The sequence below is a fragment of the Coenobita brevimanus genome, chromosome 87, assembly GCF_032717465.1.
Source record: "Coenobita brevimanus isolate Jiangsu-jjx chromosome 87, ASM3271746v2, whole genome shotgun sequence".
In the NCBI taxonomy this organism is placed as follows: Eukaryota; Metazoa; Arthropoda; class Malacostraca; order Decapoda; family Coenobitidae; genus Coenobita; species Coenobita brevimanus.
This window is the reverse complement of record NC_137040.1, coordinates 24,050,697-24,073,157: the sequence shown is the minus strand read 5'-3', so window position 1 is coordinate 24,073,157 and position 22,461 is coordinate 24,050,697. Positions and strand designations below refer to the sequence as shown.

The 22,461-nt window shown below is 42.2% G+C and overlaps 1 protein-coding gene across 2 annotated transcripts in view; it reads right to left on the bottom strand.

Annotated features, from left to right (window-relative positions):
* The window catches only part of cbc (protein CLP1 homolog), a 45,202-nt gene extending 23,178 nt beyond the window's left edge, over positions 1-22,024 (bottom strand). For both annotated transcript variants that reach the window (XM_080280998.1, XM_080281000.1), the window contains exons 1-5: positions 21,902-22,024; positions 12,556-12,676; positions 10,453-10,614; positions 5,358-5,592; positions 1,425-1,595 (exon numbers count right to left, since the gene is read on the bottom strand). In XM_080280998.1, coding sequence (XP_080137124.1) covers positions 1,425-1,595; positions 5,358-5,592; positions 10,453-10,614; positions 12,556-12,639 — 652 coding nt within the window. In that variant the 5' untranslated portion in view covers positions 12,640-12,676; positions 21,902-22,024. The remainder of the gene's footprint in view (positions 1-1,424; positions 1,596-5,357; positions 5,593-10,452; positions 10,615-12,555; positions 12,677-21,901) is intronic.
* Positions 22,025-22,461: the final 437 nt, after the last annotated feature.

The window sequence follows — 22,461 nt, the reverse complement described above, 5'->3', positions numbered from 1 at the left end:
TCCATCCACCTTCACATTACCAACTTTACCATTCATATCACCAATCAAAAACACTCTCTCATTCCTTCCAAACTTTTCCATGCACACTTCCACATTTGTCCAGAACTCTTCTCTCACTCTGCTAGCATGATCTTGCGTTGGCGCATACACACACACACAATCGCCCACATTTGTATTCCAACTTTCAACCTTACCCAGAAGAGGGTGGATGGAAAGAAGGATGGAGGAGAGGAAAGGGGAGACACCTGATAGATAGACAAATATATATATATATATATATATATATAATGGTAGGTGGGGGCGCTCACCATCCACTCACTTGATGTAGTGCTGCTCTCGGGTGTCTGCCCTTTCCTCTCCTCTCTCCATTCCTTCCTGCCTCTTCTGTCTTTCTTTACTTCATTTTTTCCTCGTCCTTCTGCCTACGGGTTACATTACACTCCCTCTTTTGTCTTTCTTTCCTTCATTCTTTCCTCTTCCTTCTGCCTATGGGTGACTCTACACTAGAGTGACAAGCCTAATGGTTTCCTGTACACCAGGAAACCATTTACTACGCTGGGTGGTAACCATATAACCAAATTAGGCACCTGGTGGTTTAGTGGGTAATTACAGCACTCCAATCGGATTGAGCCGGTGAAGGTTTATACCCATGGGGTGGTTGAGGTTATTGCTCATGTAATGCCACTCAAGGATGAGTGAGGCTGGTCACTCTCATCTTAAATGTCAGGACCAAATTGCCTAGCCTCGGGCTTCTACGCTCCTCATGGGGCAACGTAGACTTGGATGATGGATGGATGGAGATATATATATATATACATATCCCCTCAGGGCTGCGTCATCACTTATTCATTCACAATTTCTCTCCATTTATTTCTGGCAGGGGTAAACCAGTTCTGCTGTCGGGCCCTGCTGCGGATGTCACTGATTGCATTGCGCAGTTGACCCTTGTGCGGTGTGGTGCGGTGAAGATCTGTCCGTTCTCCCCTTTGGGGCTAAGATGCGAATGAATGTGTTTGAATGGATGAGTAAATGGGGAGTGTGTCGTCCTGTCTCGGCTACCTCCCTTTCCTTGGGGGAAGCAGCCTAGGTATATAGATAGATAGATATATACATCAGATAAAAGCTGGAAATTGGGTTCAATAAATATGGTAAAACTGTAAACATTATCACCATCCTCATCTAATTTCCCACATTCTCATGGAGTGATAGGAGCCTGAGTATGGCTTTTCTGAAATCATGGATGATACAACTCAGAGGATTATATGAGTAATTAACTCTGACCATCCTTTTGAATTACAGCCAGTTGGATTGCCTTAACTCACCTGACTCACAGGTGGGGGGGAAAAAAAAGTAAGGCAATTAAAAAAATGATGAACTAACACAGTTCCTACAAGAAGTATCTGGTAAGAAATAATAGAACTTACCCTTTCTATTGACAACCATCTTCTTTTGTATGATGGCTGCCATGCGCGACACCAGGATATTGTACAAGGTGAGATTAGCTGCAGGAGTCAAATGGCCAAAACTATAAACCAGTGGTGCTTCTTGCGAAAACCCTTCACCAACCGAGGCTGCACGTTCCACCAACAGGGCACCTAAGTATAGGCAGTTTGAAAGACTTGGCTTTAATTTCAGCATGTAAGATATGTTTAATCTTAAAAATATGATGGAATAAGAAAAAAGTGTGTAATGAAAGCACCCAGAGTTGTAAGGGGACTATTGACCCTTTTAGCCCAATGATGTAATTTATATCTTAGAAGATGGATGATGACGACGATGATCTATCTATCCATCCATCTATTGCCAGATGCCTTAATCCCATAAGGGGTGGCCACCAACAAATCGCCTCCATGTCACCCTGTCCAAGGCAATTTCACTGCCCTGCTCCCAGCTCACACCCCCCTACATCTCCACCCCAGCCCTCCATCTCATCCTTGGCCTCCCCCTCCCTCTCCCCTCCTCCACCTCACTCACATACACTCTCCTCATCAGTCTCTCACTCTCCATCCTGTCCACATGGCCAAACCACCTCAGTGTGTTTCTCCTAACACTTTCTATCACATCCACATCCACACCACAATGCTCCTTCACTTCCTCATTTGTCAGTTTGTCCCTCCATGTGACTCCACATGCTCCTCTCAAATAACTCATTTCCACTGCACTCACTCCAACAAGGTCCAAGCTTCACTTCCATACATTAGAGTTGGTATCACAATAAGGTACAGTCATGCAGCAACGTTTTCACTTCCATGCCCACTTCCCTGTTTCTTATCATTGGATTCAAAGAACCAATAACCTTTCTTCCTTGCTGTACCCTTTCAAGCAGTGCACCCTCTAAACTTCCATCCTTACTCATCACATTACCCAAGTACTTGAACATACTCACATTTTCCATTTCCTCACTATCCAACCTCACTGTACATTCAGTGACTTCATTTCTCTCGAAGACCATAACTTTACTCTTCCCTACATTCACCTTTAGATTCCGTTTCTTACACACACTCCCAAACTCATCCACCAAGCCTTGCAGCTCCCCTTCATCTCCACTTAACAATGCAGTATCATCTGCAAACAACGGTACAGGGAGTTTCCAAACACTGCCCTTTCTCATTAGGGCCACTCCAACATCCACTGCCCTACCTTGTACCTCTTTTATAACCCCATCCATATACAAACTGAACAACCATGGAGACATGACACATCCATTTCAATCCAACCTACAAATGGAAAAATTAATTCAGTTCACTGTCCACACACACTGCAGCCTTAGCACCTACATACATACTCTTCACAGCATTCAACAACTTCCCATTTACTCCATATATTTTTAATACTTTCCACATTCCTTGTCTATCCACCCTGTCATATGTTTTCTCCAAATCCATGAAGGCCGCATACAACTTCTTTCCCTTCTCAAGAAACTTTTCCATCAAAGACCTAAGAATGAATATCTGATCTACGCAATCTCTTCCCTTCCTGGAACCTCCCTGTTCTTCTCTGATTAATTCCTCTGTTATTTCTCTAACTCTGTCAATAAGTATCCTACCATATATTTTTCCTCTTACACTAAGAAGACAAATGCCCCTATGATTACGATGACAATGATGATGATGAATATTCTTGCTTCTGTTCAAAATTTTATTCAGCTTGTGAGAGCCTGCTTATTTTGAAGGGTTTAATGGAAGATACAGCTATCTAACCTTTTCTATTTCAAAAGGTTTGTTCAGTGCACAATACAAATGTCAGGAGATAGCAATAAAATACCAAAAATACATCACTTATTTTATGGCATTAAAAATAAGGAAGTAACTACATGGACAGTGGCATAGCACCCATTACAGCATATGATTTAATGATGTGGTTTATTTTCTGATTAACATCAAATAAAAAACATCATATTCTGGATAACTATACGAGTGGGATGCCTAGTTTTATTCTCAAAGTGATTCAATAAATGTACCAAAAAGAATATTAGCTTATATGCAAAGGTACTAAAATATTTTTGTCGTGGGATGCATAGTTTTACCCTCAAAGTGATTCAATAATTGTATCAAAAAGAAGTATTATATACAAAGCTACTCAAATATTTTAGCCATTCTCTGAGATATACGGTACTTCTTGAATCTAAACTTGATATTAGTCATACTGGCAATGCATTTCTACTCTACAGTCACCCATGTCTGGCAGTGCATTACTACTCTGCAGTCACTCATGTCTAGCAATGCATTTCTACTCTACAGTCACCCATGTCTGGCAGTGCATTACTACTCTGCAGTCACTCATGTCTAGCAATGCATTTCTACTCTACAGTCACCCATGTCTGGCAGTGCATTACTACTCTACAGTCACCCATGTCTGGCAGTGCATTTCTACTCTGCAGTCACTCATGTCTAGCTAAGCATTTCTACTCTACAGTCACTTTTGTCCATTATAACATCAACAGGACAGCAACAGAGAAAATAAATTAAACATAAAGCCTGGTGAGGCCAGTTCAAAGCAGGTTTGTTAATGACAGTCCCACCTACACTGCTGGTCAGTCACTGATGAGGACGGAAATTTGCTCTCATAGTCAGCGTTCCACTCTGAGCAAGTGAAGTATAGTGCCATTTTCAATTTTATCCAGGTTATTTAAGTATTTGCAAATTCCCAAGATTATATATTAATTTTCCTTCTACATTCCAAGCTCTAGTGATCAATTCAGACAGGCTATCACCAGAGCCCTCCTATGCAACACTTTTATTTATCAAGAGTACATTATCCTACCAACTTTATTCACCATACCCTACCTTATCTCACTTCAACAGCTCATCCTACCTTAACCCCATTGATATAGTGACCTTTTCTGCATTTGTTCTTGCTTCCATCAGACAAATGTGATATAATTTAACTTGAAGGATTGGAAATACAGTAGTGGGCTTCACAACCCCATACATTACTTGGGTGTTCTCCAAATATGAATAAAATTGTCTACGGAAAGCAAGATACAGCAAATTCTCGATTATCAATCATCGCAATATCCGGACCAACGCAGTATCCAATGCTGCGGCCTCTGTTCTATTAACACAATATCCAATGAAACTGGCAACATCTGGCACCGAAACGGGGTGTAGCTGGCAGTTCTATGCAATATCTTGTGTTACGGTGTATCAACCAGCTCATAAGCAGCAGCCAACCAGCACCTCCGAAAGCCCCCATAGTGCCAGTCAATGACAATGCCCACTACACGCCAGCCAATCAGAATCCATCCCAGAAGTAGCTCACCCAGCACGCCATGAATACTACTGTGCCCTCATTCTCACCTATGAATGTCCTACAGTAAAGACACATCTATGCGCTCTGCTCTTCTGACCATGCAGTCGTGAAACCCTAGTGCTGTTATTAACTCTGTGGCTTCCTGTTTGTTGTTGCAATGCTTATGGCCTTGAGTAATCTTTGGGGGAGCCATTTGGCACTAGACCATATGGGATTAAGTGCACTGAACAGTACTGTACTGCATGGTGTACAACTCTACTTCCACTGATGCCAACACTTGGTGAATACATACAGTAGTGCACTATGTACAGTATTACTGTACTGTAAAATTCTATTTCATGCTTAGTATTCATCTTTTACTCATGGGATAGTTTTTTTGGGTAGAGAACCGAGACGGATAGTAACACAATACAGTATCCAGCACAACACCGAATGTTGGGCCGATGGGGGGTACTATGCAATATCCGCCCCGGCGTTTCATTTTATTCAGTGTAGGGCTTGGCTGAATTACAAAGGATGATTTTAGAGTTTATTGTAACTAAAATATGATGTTACTGGATTCAAGTGGTCAATCACTCCCTCCCCCCCAAACCCATCCAACCTACCAATTGTGCCTGGGATGGAGATGGAACCCTGACCAACATCCAGGTCCACAAATATTGGTCTCCTGCCCATGCGTACAGCGTAGTTGAGCAAAATGCGGCATAGGGTTGACTTGCCCACATCTCCCGGCCCCACCACCATAGTCACCGGACCTCGTGTGTCCTCACCTTTTGCAAACCCTTCATCTGCATGCTTCCTCAATCGCTCCAAGCATGCATGAGTGTTTAAGTACATCACCTGTAGAATGGGTCAGAGTTTAATCTAGGACACTTGACTAAGCTACACCTGGAGACAAAAGTACACATATAAAAAAAAAAAAGCTGCTTAGGTATATCAAGTATCAACTGGTGCTGGAGAAGGATGCCTTCACACAGTGCCACCAATATGGTAAGGTGATTATGCTGTCTGGTTACGCAACTGTCTCTGGTGCTGGAAGAGGACGCATTCACATGGAACACCATTAGAAACAGACAGATAGAATGTCCAGTTATACAAATGTCCTTCAATTTCCTCTCTAGCTCCCAATGGATGATGGTGGACTGCATGAGACAAGCAGCTTCAGCCTGCATTCCACCTGATTCACATCCATATGAGCCTTAGGCTGAAAATGCTACTACTACAAATGCCCCTCATTACCCTCTCTATCCTCCAAAAGGAGGAAGATGGACTGCAGAAGGGATCTTCAGCCTGCAGTCTGCTAGGTTTACCTCCAGATGAGTCTGGGTTTACAACTAGTTGTACTACTTGGTGGTAGGTGGGGGCACTCACCATCCACTCACTTGATGTGGTGCTGCTTTGGGTGTCTGCCCTTTCCTCACTTCCTTCCTTCCTCTTCTGTCTTTCTTTCCTTCATTCTTTCCTCTTCCTTCTGCCTACGGGTTACTTTACACTCTCTCCTCTGTCTTTTCTTCCTTCATTCTTTCCTCTTCCTTCTGCCTAAGGGTGACACTACACTGAGTGACAAGCCAAATGGTTTCCTGGACACCAGGAAACCATTTACTGTACTATGCTGGCTGGTAACCATATAACCGAATTATGGCGCCTGGTGGTTAAGCGGGTAATTAAGGCGTTCCAGTCCGATTAAGCCTGTGTAGGTTTATATCCAAGAGGTGGCTGGGGTTTACTGCTCATGTAATGCCACTCAGGGATGAGTGAGGCTGGTCACTCTAATCTTAAATGTTAGGACCAACTTGCCTAGCCCCAGGTTCCTACACTCCTCATGGGCTGGAATAGGATTGGATGATGGATGGATGGATGTACTACTATCTGCGGAGTTTCAGGTAGCTACTGTACTGTAAATCAGAATCATTGTCAGTGAGTTCTAGTATCTAAATTCATAATAAAATAGATGTGGATGCCCTCCAGCTATTTACTGTACTCAATGTACCGCTATCTTCAGACAACTCTACACAGACTGACGAGCAGGTTTTAAAACCCAGGACACCACTTACCACACTGGGTGGCTGCCATACACAGTGACAACATGGACACTTGGTTGTCTAGTGGGTTAAGAGACTTTAACCAGATGTGACCCATAAGGGTGGTTGAGGTTGATAGCTAACATAATGTAAGGAGCTTTGTGCTGGGCCCTTACACTCTTTATGGGGCAATGAAGGACTGGATGAACTGATAAAGAATCAAAATATCATGCCTTGAAGAGAATACACACAACTATCATGTGTTGCTACACTTGTAATACTATACAAATGGCAGGGGGTTTTTCAAGAATACTCCCCCAGTATCCCTGCTTGTCGTAAAAGGCGACTAAAAGGGTTGGCGGAGGGTTAGTGCCCCTCCCCGGAAAACAACTAACTAAAAAAACAAACAAGAAGCCTCGGACAAGGACTGACCAAACGATGACGACCCAGGACCGGACAAAGGACTTGGTAATGAGTACATGGAATGTAAGAGGAGCGAATGATAAGGTGAAAGAGAGAGAGATTGTCCAGGTGCTTGAGGGTGCGAAAGTGGATGTATGTGGAATAACTGAAACAAAATGGAGAGGAGAAAGTGTGAGAGAATGCGAGTATGGATGGGGTATATGTGCAGTAGATGAGAATGAGAGGGCAAAGGAAGGAGTGTGTATAGTTGTGAGTAAAAGATGGAAGAAGAGCATAAGACAGTATGGATCAGTTGGGTCAAGGATTGTGTGGGTAAAGTTGAAAGTTGGAATACAAATGTGGGCGATTGTGTGTGTGTATGCGCCAACGCAAGATCGTGCTAGAAGAGTGAGAGAAGAGTTCTGGACAAATGTGGAAGTGTGCATGGAAAAGTTTGGAAGGAATGAGAGAGTGTTTTTGATTGGTGATATGAATGGTAAAGTTGGTAATGTGAAGGTGGATGGAATAGTTGGTGAGTGGGGTGTGCCTGCCAAGATAGATGAGAAAGGGAGTGCGTTAGTGGACATTTGTGCTGGGAGGGGGTTGCTGATAGCCAATACACTCTTCAGGCATAAAATGATCCACAGGTATACATGGCGAGTGATGAGAAGGGTGGGTGGTGAGCTGAATGAAAGGAAGGCAATGATTGATTATGTGTGTGTGGATGAAAGGATGCGAAGATGTGTAAAGGATGCAAGAGTGTATAGAGGTTGGGGGAGTGGACTTTCTGACCACTACTTGGTGGTGGCCAGAATTAGGATGCAAATGAGATGGAGGAATAGAAGAAGGGAAAGACGAGAGGAAGGAGTAGTTGCAAGGAGAGTGGAAAGGTTACAAGAGGATGAGAAAAAGGCAGAGTATAAGAGAGAAGTGGAGGAACGATTGGGCAAATATGAATTGGAGCAGATGGGAGACGTGGAAGGTGTGTGTAGGATATTTACAGAAGAAATATCTGCAGCATGTGATGTGGTGTGTGGAAGGAAGAGAAGACGGAGGGGGGTGCAAGGAACAGCGTGGTGGACTGAAGAGGTGAAACAGGCTGTGGCACAAAAGAAGAAAGCATACAATGAATGGATGAGTAATAGGAGCGTGGAAGAAGTTGAGAGGCGGAAGAAAGAGAGAGGTGAAAAGATTAGTAAGAGAGAGTAAGAAGAGAGTGGATGAGGAATTTGGAAGGAATTTGAGTGTAAAGTGGAGGGACTGTAAGAAAATGTTCTGGAGAGAAGTGAAAAGAGTAAGACAGGGTGAAAGTGAAGTTAGCAGGGGAGTGAAAGATAAAAATGGTAGATTACTAGTGGAGAAGGGAGAAAAAGTGAGCAGATGGAGAGAACATTTTAAGGAATTGTTGAACATAGAGGATGGAAGTAATGCGAGTATAAGTGGCTGGGGAATGGCTGGGAGAAGGAGGGAGGTGAGAAGACAGGAAGAAATCAGTGGGATAGAAGTTGTGGAAGCAATGAAGAAAGTTAAATTGGGGAAAGCCCCAGGAATTGATGGAGTGTGTGGTGAAATGCTGAAGTATGGGGGAGAGATAGTAGTAGAATGGATGTGGAAGATGTGCAGATTGGCCTGGGAGGAAGGTAGAGTCCCTGAGGATTGGAAGTCAGGTATAATTATTCCCTTGTACAAAGGAAAAGGGGAAAAAGAAGTGTGTGGTAATCATAGGGGCATTTGTCTTCTTAGTATAATAGGAAAAGTGTATGGTAGGATACTTATAGATAGAGTTAGAGAAAGAACAGAGAAATTAGTTGGAGAAGAACAGGGAGGCTTTAGGAAGGGAAGAGGTTGTGTAGATCAGATATTCATTCTTAGATCTTTAGTGGAAAAGTTTCTAGAGAAGGGAAAGAAGTTGTATGCGGCTTTCATGGATTTGGAGAAAGCATATGACAGGGTGGATAGACAAGGATTGTGGAAAGTGTTAAGAATATATGGAGTAGATGGGAAGTTGTTGAATGCTGTGAAGAGTATGTACGATGGTGCGAAGGCTGCAGTGCGTGTGGATGGTGAACTAAGTGAATTTTTCTCTTTGAAAGTTGGTTTGAAACAGGGATGTGTCATGTCTCCATGGTTGTTCAATCTGTACATGGATGGGGTAATAAAAGAGGTACAAGGTAGGGTAGTGGATGTTGGAGTGGCCCTGGTGAGAGACGACAGTGTTTGGAAACCCCCTGTACTGTTGTTTGCAGATGATACTGTGTTGTTGAGTGAAGACGAAGGGGAGCTGCAAGGCTTGGTGGATGAGTTTGAGAGAGTGTGTAAGAAACGGAACCTAAAGGTGAATGTAGGGAAGAGTAAAGTGACGGTCTTTGAGAGAGGTGAAGTTAGTGAATGTACAGCGAGGTTAGATGGTGAGGAATTGGAAAATGTGAGTACGTTTAAGTATTTGGGTAGTGTGATGAGTAAGGATGGAGGTTTGGAGGGTGAAGTGCTTGAAAGGGTACAGCAGGGAAGAAAGGTTGCTGGTTCTTTGAAAGCAGTGATAAGAAACAGGGAAGTGAGCATGGAAGTGAAAAAGTTACTACATGACAGTATTGTGATACCAACTCTAACGTACAGAAGTGAAGCTTGGACATTGTTGGAAGGACACAAGTCAAGAGTGAGAGCAGTGGAAATGAGTTATTTAAGAGGAGCCTGTGGAGTCACGTGGAGAGACAGGCTGACGAATGAGGATATAAAGGAGCGTTGTGGTGTGGATGTGGATGTGATAGGAAGCGTTATGAGGAACACACTGAGGTGGTTTGGCCATGTGGAGAGGATGGAGGGTGAAAGACTGACGAAGAGAGTGTATGTGAGTGAGGTGGAGGGGGGAAGAGGGAGGGGGAGGCCGAGGATGAGATGGAGGGATGGGGTGGAGAGGTATATGAGAGAGGGGGGTGCGAGTTGGGAGCAGGGCAGTGAAATGGCGGGGGACAGGGCGACTTGGAGGCGATTTGTTTGTGGCCACCCCAAACGGGATTGAGGCGTCTGGCAATAGATAGATAGATAATGCAATAGGCTATCAATCTAGACAGCAGGAAGAAGAAATACTACCCACACATTTGGTGTCATAAAAAGGTGAATCAAATGCATGTCACCATATGTCTGGACACATAAAATCTTTGTACTGGTAAAAGAGCCTGCAAACTATTGTGAAAGCCTTCCTCCAGATGTTCCAATCCTATGTAAACAGGAGAAACTGAATCTGGACGATGATGACAATGTCAACTTCAGCACTAACCATTGGAGTTTCCTTTGCAACATATGTGCCTTCAGTGTTGCCTATGAGTTTCAGTGTGCAACCGTGGTAGGTGAAGACAGCAACCTTAGCCCCAGGAAAGAACGTATATGGCTTATCTGGTGCCAGTTCTGTTCCAAACACCTCTGCTTTCCCGCTGACCAGCTGCAGAGGACAATATTAGTTAGTTCAGGGAAAGATATTAGACTATTTTTTGTTACTGCATTAACTGCACAACACTTAAGCAAAACAGACCTTCCTAAGGTAATACAGTAAAACCTCGATATAACAGACTTCAATAGACTGGAATTCACTTTTAGCTACAAGACTAAATTCCTATGTATCGGAAAAATTCCGATAAAGCTAGAAGCAGTCCGGACTGCCTGACCACTTCAGCTATGTTCACCACAATAAGGTAAATAAAAGACATGTTATCAGTGTACAGTACAGTACTGTATTATTATATATATTATATTATTTGATTAATGTAGTGAAGCTATAACGCAGTACAGTACCACAATGGTAGTCAGAACATTTTAAAAACCGTTCATGCGATCCAGACTAATTTATGATATATCGGAAAAAGTCTGGATGTGGCTTTTATCAGAATTTTGCATTTTTCGGAATGGTTTGGTCCCCAATTAACCATTATAGTGAGGTCTTACTGTATATAGTAATGTACAGTGCAAAAGAATTCAATTTCAATGGCACACATACAAATATACCACACTTCCATGTTAAGAGAATTAAATAAAATGAATTATGGTATTTATCTATCTAGGCTATCTATAGCTTGATGCCATAATCCTGTTAGGGGTGGCCTTTAGTCTCTGAGTTTGTTGTTGTACAGGGAGGGGCACTGACCCTCTGCCAACCCACTTGCTGACACATCAGAAGCACCCATGGCGTGATTATGTGGTTACCTCCCAGCGCTGTAAATGGTTTCTGGTCTTATAGGAAACCACTTGGTTTGTCACCCAATGACGACAGTAGTGTTATTAAGAGGCAGCAAACATCCCCTAACTAGAACAAAACTGGACAGATAGCTAATATTATAAAAGAACATTAATATATTATAGTCACAGCAGGCAGTACAAGGGATGGTCTAAGCTATTAAGAACTTGAGAGAACTCTGAAACAGAAGAATGGGATTTCTTATATTCTATCCATCCATCATTTAATTCTATGTTGCCCCATGAGAAGCGTAGAAGCCCGTGGCTAGGCAAGTTGGTCCTGACATTTAAGATGAGAGTCACCAGCCTCACTCATCCCTGAGTGGCATTATATGAGCAATAAACCCCAACCACCCCTTGGATATAAACCTTTACCGGCTCAATCTGACTGGAGCGCCGTAATTACCCACTAAGCCACCAGGATCCAAAATTTGGTTACATGGTTACCACCCAACATAGAAAATAGTTTCCTGGTGCACAGGAAACCATTGGGCTTGTCACTCAGTATAGAGTCATTCACATGCAGAAGGAAGAGGAATGAATGAAGGAAAGAAAGACAGAAGAGGGAACATAAAGTCACCTGTAGGCCGAAGGGCGACGTAAGAATGAAGGAAAGAAAGACAGAAGTGGATGAAAGGAAAGAAAGATGGAGGAGAGGAAAGGGCAGACACCTGTGAGCAGCACTACACTGAGTGAGTGGATGGTGAGTGCCCCCACCTACAAATGCATCTCGAGTCACCCTATACCCATATTCAGCTCAATATAAACTGAGCCAGTGCCCCCACCTATAAATGTATCTCGAGTCACCCTATACTCACATTCAGCTCAATATAAACTGAGCTAGGGATTATTCCAAGATAAGATAATCTAAAATTAAAAACTACTTTGGAACCTACTTCTCCTAAACCTTATACCCTCAAAAATATTTGCATAAATAATGCAGTAGTTACTGCTTTAAAAAAATTTAAAAATCTTCCTTCATTCCTCACCTATACTTACTATTATTCACTTTGGATACTGAGTGTTACACTGTTGTTCTTTCACTGACAGAGTAAAGCAATGAAAATTCTTACAAGTGCTTTTGGCAATGAAATGGTCATTAAACATTTATTCATAATAAAGCTAAAAAGGGGGGGAAATGGCAGAAACATACCTTAAGATCAACTGTATCCTTCTTGCTTTCAACTTCAAAACGAAGTTCACAGTCTGGATCAAGCTTAAACTCTTTTTCACTCATTCTGATGACTATAGGTATTTGCAACACCTACCAACCACTGAAAATAATTATTAATGAAATAATCAACATAGTATAACAACATATTTATAACATCATAAATTAACAATGGCTATTAAAAAAAAGTCTTTGAACTTCCAAAATGGTAAGGTTGATAAACATACTAATTTAATCATGTACAGTGACCCCTCCATTCGCGAGGATTCTCAGTCCGTGGAAGCAAAGTACAATATCAGGAATGTCTTATGAACAGACAAAGCATGCCAAGTGTGTACGCCAATACCAGGTTAGCTTAGATAGAATGTCTTTATACCCATCAGTTTGGACTACGAGGTGTTTTAAACCACCTGCATGATGACATCACAGCTGTCATGTACATGTGATGTGATGGCCACCATCATACTCCCAGAATCCTCTATGTGTGCACCAGGCACACAATGTGATCATGCTGACCAGAACTGACCTGCTGTGCTGGTTTTGAATTGTATTTGCCATGTTGTGAGGCACTGACCTGAACTCTGATCCAGGATGACTTCTTCAGCAGCTGCCAAGCCTAAGAAATAAGACCTCTCTCTAGAAGCCAAGAAGGAAACGCTGGCATTGCCAAAACCGGCATGAATATGTAATATCATCATAGCCTTTATGGAAAGACTCTCCTGTTATTATGGTGCAAAAAAAAACCATGATAGTACTGAGTGTGCTTTACTTCTAGCAACTGCCTAAGTGAAATTCAAAAGGTGATGGTTATGCCTGTGCTGCACAACGGAAGTACAGTGCCCTCCCACGTTGCTAGTTGCAGTCACCTCAATTAACTGGACATCCACTGGCAACACACCACACAAGGGTGGGCCACAACGCCAGTGGTGACAAACTAGCTTAGCAACATTCTTGTTCCCGAAAGCCAAGCAATATTGCAAGTCACACAAGTTACCCTTCAAAATTATTCTCTTCATGGATAAAGTGCCTTAGTCATCCACAATGCAGTCATGAATAATTGCACCAAGCAAAAAATCATTACATAACTACAGTATATTGTACAGTGGGGTTGATATAACGTGGGTTCAATCAGGATAGGGAGGGGGGCCAATGACCACAAATCTAATATCTAAAAATACCTTGCCCTTTTAAGCTCGCCCTCAGCACCCTCAGTAGCATAACACTTTCCACTAGGGGTAGCAACCTTGCCAGAAATGACTTACAAGTCACATGTTTCAGTATTTCACACACAAAAAGTTATTGTTCCACTTAATGCTGCAAACTGGACTATTTCCTGTGACCTGCACTGCTATCTGGTAAAAGCGATGATGTTTTAAAAGCACTGCATGCATGAAATGAAACACTGGGTGGCCATCTTGGCTCAAACATCCGACTCTCAGCTTGCACATGAGGCACCGTGTATGCACAGGATTGTTGTATGCAGCCAACATAATTATCATATAAGTGAACTGCAACATCATTATCACAAAACTGGGTATAACTTTTAGTTCACTGTTCTATCAATTTATCACACAATGGACAAACATATAATGATACCTGACTGTATCTTGTTGCTACGCACTTGGTGGTGAAGGTCTTTTTCCTGCTGCTGAATACTATGTTGAAAGTCCAACCACTCAGCCAAGAATTAATTTCCTGTTGTTGACTTCACGTGGCCTAAGGGTTAAAATACCTAACTAAATCAATTAGTGAAATAAATGTTAGCTACCAGATAACCCACTTTGTAGCAACTAAATATGCAATATCCAGTACTGTATTGTACTATCATATGATAGTTACCGTACAGTAAGGTTAAACCTGCTGTACTGAGAAAATTAACAAAAACTGGTACAGTATGATAAAGAGCTAAAACAGGTTAGAGCCTTTTTCTTCGATAAAGAGCTAAAACAGGTAAAAGCCTTTTTCTTCAATAAAGAACTAAAATAGGTAAAAGCCTTTTTTTTCATTTCCTTCACAATGATAGCATACACAATAAAGTACATGTATGGGAACAATTCAACTTCATCATCTAATCCAATGTTGCCCTATGAAGTGTAAAAGCCCGGGGCTAGGTAAGTTGGTCCTGACACTGAAGATGAGAGTGACCAGCTTCACTCATCCCTGAGTGGCATTATGTGAGCAATAAACCCCAACTATCCCTTGGATATAAACCTGCAACGGATTAATCCAATTGGAGTGCCTTAATTACTCACTGAACCACCAGGTGCCATAATTTAGTTATATGGTATAATGGTTACCACCCAGCACAGTAAATGGTTTCCCAGTGTACAGGAAACCATTTGCCTTCTCACTCAATGTAGAGTTGTCCATTGACAGAAGGATGAAAAAAGAATGGAGGAAAGAAAGGAAAAATGGAAGGAAGAGAGAAAAGGGCAGGCACTTGAGAGCAGTACTACTTCGACTGAGTGGATGGTGAGCACCCCCACCTACCACTACAATTAGTTACAGTAATCCCTCATTTATCGGAACGTACAGTATCCAGACCTGTTCATTATCCTGATACTACACCTTGGCTCTGTTAAACCATTATCCAAATTTACTTGTCACTGTCCAAACATAAGAGTCCCCGAGAACTTCAGCTGGCCAGCTGATGAGTTCAAACAATCGGTATCGTGACCGCTGGGCTCCAGCCATGCGCGGGAAATAGACTGTAGCCCACAACCTGAGCTAAAACGTCCATCCACCCCTGTACTGAATGGTCAAAATTGCTCGCTTGCTAATTACCCCCTACAAACCTACAGCACCTGAGTAATATCGACCGTAACACACAAGTGGTGTCAAAATGCCCGTATGCATCCCCACTGAAAGTCCAAAGTTGCGTGGCCACCGAAATTAGTCTTTCCCAACTATCTCTGCACGAGTAACACAGACTGCAAGCCACAAGTCAGGTGAAAGTGCCCATCCGCCTTGTGACAAAAGGATGAAAATCCTGCCCACAGCCTCGCTTCTCCCCCCTTCCTGTCCCTCCTCCATACCCTCCCATGCTCCCTGCCTTGCTAGGACTGCCTCCCGCCTACCCCCTCACTCCCTCACCTCCTTCGTGCTGAAAGCACTGACCCATGAGTTTTTAAAGTTCTTGGCGATATACTGTATTTGAATACTATTGGTCATATCAAAATTCCAAAAACACCATGAGAAAGCTCATGAAACTCTGCATCTAGACATATGCTTAGCTCTTGCAAGGTGTGGGCAAAATTTTGCACTAGGATGGTGGGAAGTTATATGAAGGTAAATTTTACTTTTGACCAACATTTATTCAATGTTTTTTTTATTTTATCCATCAGTTTTCTGTGTTTTTATTAGCTTATCTTATAGTATAAACACCAGTGAAGATGATGGTATACCATTTATACCAATATAACCATTTTCCCATGGCATATTTGACCATGGATTTTGTGTGTGTGTGTGTGTGTGTGTCCTGGGAGCAGTTATCATTTGTGTCCCAACCGTCTTCAGGTTTTTTGTGGAGTTTTGTTGTTTATGCACTGTTTTCTTGGTGTTTAGCATTAATCTGGATATTTCTATGTGTTTTTTGATGTCTCAATATGGCAGAATGACTGGAAAACACTGGCAAAATTAGGAGGGGTACTGTACATATAGTTTTCTTTTTTTCTTGCATGGTTTTCTTGGTGTTTAGCATTACTTTGGATATTCCTATGTATGTTTTTATGTCTAAATACACCAGAACGACCAGAAAACTTTGCCAAAGTTAGGAGGGGTACTGTACATACAGGTAAGCTTTTTTTTTTTTTTAATGATTTTTTGCATGGTTTTCTTGGTGTTTTGCAATAATTTGCATATTCCTATGTGTGTTTGGATGTCAAAATATGCCAGAATGACCAGAGAACACTACCAAAATAAGCAAGGGTACTGTACAAATAGGTTAGATACAGGTAGGAGGTTCGATATAGGTAGGGTTTGGGTAGAGTAGGGGTATATTGTTCATCATCTAGACATCAGCACTACCCGGACATGCCTTTGGTTCTATTACGTTGGAACCCCGAACGGGATTGAGGTGTCTGGCAATAGATAGTGAAAAAGTTAATACATGACAGTATTGTGATACCAACTCTAACGTATGGAAGTGAAGCTTGGACGTTGCTGGAAGGACACAAGTCAAGAGTGAGAGCAGTGGAAATGAGTTATTTAAGAGGAGCCTGTGGAGTCACATGGAGAGACAGGCTGACAAATGAGAATATAAAGAAGCATTGTGGTGTGGATGTGGATGCGATAGGAAGCGTTAGGAGGAATATACTGAGGTGGTTTGGCCATGTGGAGAGGATGGAGGGTGAAAGACTGACGAAGAGAGTGTATGTGAATGAGGTGGAGCGGGGAAGAGGGAGAGGGAGGCCGAGGATGAGATGAAGGGATGGGGTGGAGAGGTATACGAGAGAGGGGGGGGGGGAGTCGGGAGAGGGGCAGTGAAATGGAGCGGGACTGGGTGACGTGGAGGCGATTTGTTTGTGGCCACCCCGAACGGGATTGAGGCGTCTGGCAATAGATAGATAGATAGACGTTGGATAATTGAGAGGTTACTGTACAATTAATTGTTCCCATACGTGTACTGTATTGTGTATGGTATAATTATGAAGGAAATGAAAAACTGTGCTACCATATTTATGGTCACACAGTTTTTAGAAATAACTGTATTACTGGGTGATATGTTAGCATTAGCATACTACAATACTTGTAACATTTCATAACCTACCCAAAAATCTTTAAATATCTTTTACAGAGACCCTACCATGTCACAAACATATAGCCAACAGATACTGTACAGTATAGCTATTTAATAATACACCTTTACTCACCAGTCTGCAGTATAGGCCAGATACACCTTCACTCACCAGTCTGCAGTATAGGCCAGATACACCTTCACTTATCAGTCTGCAGTATAGGCCGGATACACCTTTACTCACCAGTCTGCAGTGTAGGCGGATCGGCCTGTGCAACTCAGTCCATGCATTTAAGGCATGAATGAGCTGTCAAATACCCCTCAGTGGCAGTTCAGTTAGATCATGTCAGGTTAGACAGGTACAGTAATATTGCAGTCGGTCCCTGTTATAACGATGAGATGCGTTTGGGAAAACCTACTGCTGAACTGGGGTATCATTTACCTATCTATCTATATACCTAGGCTGCTTCCCCCAAGGAAAGGGAGGTAGCCGAGACAGGACGACACACTCCCCATTTACTCATCCATTCAAACACATTCATTCGCATCTTAGCCCCAAAGGGGAGAACGGACAGATCCTCACCGCACAAGGGTCAACTGCGCAATGCAATCAGTGACATCCACAGCAGGGCCCGACAGCAGAACTGGTGTACCCCTGCCACATCATAACAGACCCATCCCCTTACCCGCACCTGACCTGACTAGCTGATCAGACCAAATGCGGGAGAATATCCCCTCAGGGCTGCATCATCACTTATTCATTCACAATTTCTCTCCAGTTACTTCTGTCACGCACAGCCACTCTTCCTTGCTCAACAGACATCCCTCTCGCATCCAGCACTCTCTTCACACTGTCCATCCATCCTATTCGTGGTCTTCCTCTCAACCTTACACCTCTCACATCAGATCTAGTTATCTTTTTCACCAATCGCTCATTATCCATTCTCTCCATATGCCCAAACCATCGCAACACCCTCTGCTCGACTCTACCAGCCATCTCCCGAACAACTCCAGTTCTCCTTCGCACCCGATCCATACGCGTCACTCCACACATACTCCTCAGACACCTCATCTCCATGACATTCAAACTTTTCCTCTCTGCTACACCCATATTCCATGTTTCAGCCCCATATAATGCAGTTGGTACCACAACACCCTCATACAGCCTTCTCTTTACATCCATTCTAAGCGAACGACATTTAAACACTTTTTTCATTCCTCCCAGCACCTTTCCTACTTCATTTATTCTAAACTTCACTTCTGCATCTATTCTTCATTTACCTGGAACGCTAAAACATGGAAAGTATTGGGATGCTTTTGGGAGCCTTGGGATCCCTCCCTAACCAAGTTCAAAACTCACCCAAATGAGTCCTAAAACAAGCTTCTAGCTCACCTAAACATTGCCACTTAGCCTCATCACCACCAGCACCATCAGAGGCATGCTTTGAACCATGCTTAGCACCACTAGCACCACCACATGCAGCACCCTTACCAGACATGATCACCCTATTTAGCCATAAAAATTACACAGTGAAAGAAAAGTATTCAGGAGCCAAATGGTAACTGTCCACCAGAATATGCTGTTGGCCAAGTTACAAGCCACAGTACTTATAAACCAAATGTGAAGAAAATTCACAAAACTCTACTGAATTCTGTCATTGTGTTTCACAAAAAGCCAATCTATTTATTAAAAAAAAAAAAAAAAAAAAACATTTTTGGCAACTATTTTGGTGACACTGACCTTGACCCCGAGTGCCCATTTTCGTTCTCGTCCAAGATGCTGGCCATATCTTGATACCTTGAAGGTTTCATGTCGATAGCTCAAGTCGTTCGTGAGATACTGTATAATGGTGCTAAAGGCAGGTGATAAAAACTAGTTGACCTTTGCCAGCCATTTTGGTGACCTTGACCTCAACCCTGAGTGCCCATTTTCGAACTTGTTCAAGATTTTGTCCATATATTGATACCCTGAAGGTTGAATGTTGATAGCTCATGCCATTCATGAGATATAATGGTGCTAAAGGTGGGCAATAAAAACTAGCTGGCCTTCGGCAGCCATTTTGGTGATGACCTAGACCTCAAGTGCCCATTTTCAAACTCATCCAAGATTCTGGCCATATCTTGATACCCTAAAAGGTTTTATGCTGACAGCTCAAGCCGTGCATGAGATACAATGGTGCAAAATGCGGGAGATAAAAACTAGCTGACCTTTGGCAGCCAATCTGGTGACCTTGACCTCGACCCCAAGTGCTCATTTTCGAACTTGTCCAAGATTTTGGCTATATCTTGGTACCCTGAAGATGATAGCTCCAGCCATTCATGATACAATGGTCACACACACACACACAGACAATGGTCACACACACACACACACACACATGCACGCGGGGACAAAATCATTATCGCTCCGCCTTGCTAAAACGTGGGCGATAATATATCACTCTAAATTGCAGTAAATCACACTCCACTGATCACTAACACTGCAGGAGCAACGTTGGGTCTGGTTAGTACTTGGATGGGTGACCGCCTGGGAACACCAGATGCTGTTGGCATCCCTACGTCAAGTGGGGTTGGTGGAGGATTAGTGCCCCTCCCTGTAAAACAATTAACTCTAAGCCCTTGGCCACCCTGTCTGGGATACATGGGGTCTGGCAATGAATGAATGAATGAATGAATGAATGAATGAACGATATGTTGCAATGCCAGATGGTGATGTAACGTGATGTAGCACAGGCAAGCGTAAGGGAGATCTTCACTCGGTCACTGAAACTGGGTGAAGGATGCTCTGAAGCGTGGAAGCCCATGCCATGAGACAATGATAGTAGCATCACTGCAGTGATGCACGATCAGTTCTAAGCATGTAAACAATATCAGCCACCTTGCTGGGCACGGGTGCCTGCCTAACACAGGCAGGGAAAAAAAAAAAAAGATAAAAAAATAAAATAAATAAATAAATACCCATTGGATAACTGGGGACTTGCCATCTGGAAAGGGTGTTTTTACATTGCAAAGGCGGAGTTGCACATAAAGGGGGATTGTATAGCAGGGTATTACTGTACTGTATCTATATTTTTAGGTTAGGGTTGCTGGATGTAATGACAAGGGATGAATTGACTGTGAGGTCAGATCAACCCGAAAGCACCAAACAGTAAAAAAAAAAATAATAATAATAATTAAATAAAAAGGTAAATGTACACTTTACTTGCAGCAGCAGAAAGACCCCACCAGTTCAATTAATATTCCTCCAACTTGTTTTCTGTATTTTTCTGACTATTTTCAGGGTGCAAATTATATCTTCCTGTCGAAAAGTTTCCACCATTATTATCATCATCACATTCCTTAAGCCATACCTATGATTGTTTGCTCCTGGCATGATGCAATAAACTCACTCAACATACTGAAAGGTGGATTTCGTTTCCCAACTGAAGCTTAGGTTAGGTTGGGTTACTAGGTACAATTAAGCTAGATTAGGTTTTGTTAAACACATAGGTTAGGAAAGTTCCTTCCGCCATTACGCTGACAAATCAAACAAGAATTGTCACAAAGACAATTAAAAACAACGGGGAAACAGATTTAACATGAAATGTTTATTTACCACCCCAGAAATAATCAGAAAAATCTAACAGACTATCAGGGAGAAGAACAACTGATTTACTAAGGTGGTTCTGCTATTAAAAGTAAAGTATATATTTACCAATAAATAAATACAGTACAGCAATAATAAATCTGGACAGTCCTAGTGCCCAGTCATACTGGCGGTTGAGTAAGCATCAGGGGGAACGACCAGTACCAGTAACCCATGTCTTCCTCATTTACAAATAGTAATTGGTATGAACCAAGGAAAAATTCAGGGTATATAAATTTGGCATTCAGAAAAAATTATTTTGGTTCAATTATTGTTTCAACCCCTAACATAATTCATTATTTTTCTGTTCTCCAATGGAGAGTTCTCCCAGTGACAAGAATTTTGAGTACCAGTTACTTTAGTTAATACAGCAAAGTCTCATATACCGGTAAGTTAGGTTGGATTGGTTTGGTTAGGATAGGTTAAAAAAAATAAATAAATAAATAAAGTGAGATTGGGGGCTTACACGATAATTTTACTATTATTTTTTTCAGTCTTTATGATGTTTCAGACGAATCTGACCATTTCTACCACATCAGTAGTTTCTCAGACACTGTTGCAACCCCTCATCAATCTTAAAACTCCTCTAAAGTGTGGAGGGTTTTGAGGATAAGGAAAAATGAGGGGCCAAACAATCAGAAACTACCAACTGCTGGTAGGACTGTAGCTGAAAATTCGTCTGAAACAACAAAAGCCATCGGAAAAACATAATTTCGTCAACCTAAAATCACACCTGAACAAAATTAAATACACCAAACTAAAAATGATCAGACCTAACCCACCCTAACACAAAGATTTTGGAGGTGTTGTCCGAAAACGCAATAATACCAAATTTCGCTTGGGTACACGGATTTTGAAATCAAATTACCATGGTGTAACAACACTATACATAGTCAATTTCGCACAACCTGAATGTAGAAGAGCGTAGTCTCCGAAGACGGATACAAAAGTTATCATCCAATTCTTACCTTGCTAAAGCTGTAGAGAGCACCACAGTAATTTAGTATTAATTACCGTATTATAATGTCGCAAACGTTGTATTTCAGGGCTGAACTTCCTTAGCGAGAACGCGCACGCCGCTGGTTTGTTTTGGTTGTAGTGGCGTGTCTTCTAAACTTACCAATCTTCTTTGGATACTACACCGCATTATCTCACATCAATGAAATTATTATTTTTCCTGTCCTTTCTAAATACTGAAATGAATATAAAGTACTATATCTTTATCTCTCCATGATTACCTTTTTATTACGCTTTCATTTTTTGTAATGCTAGGTGAAATTAGGCTCGACTTCTCGTTTCTATTACACCTAACGTGGAGCGGGGTCCTCTTTCGAGACAGGAGCTTAGTGCAATAAAGAGAGGCGGGACACAAAAACTCTAGGCAACAACCTTTACACGTATATTACCACAGTCAGACACAGGACAAGTCAGCAGATATTACAGCACAATACATAGCAATATAAAACCTTATCTAGGATATGGGTATCTCGCAGGATACTTGCTTCTCTGACAGTAATGACAACACAAT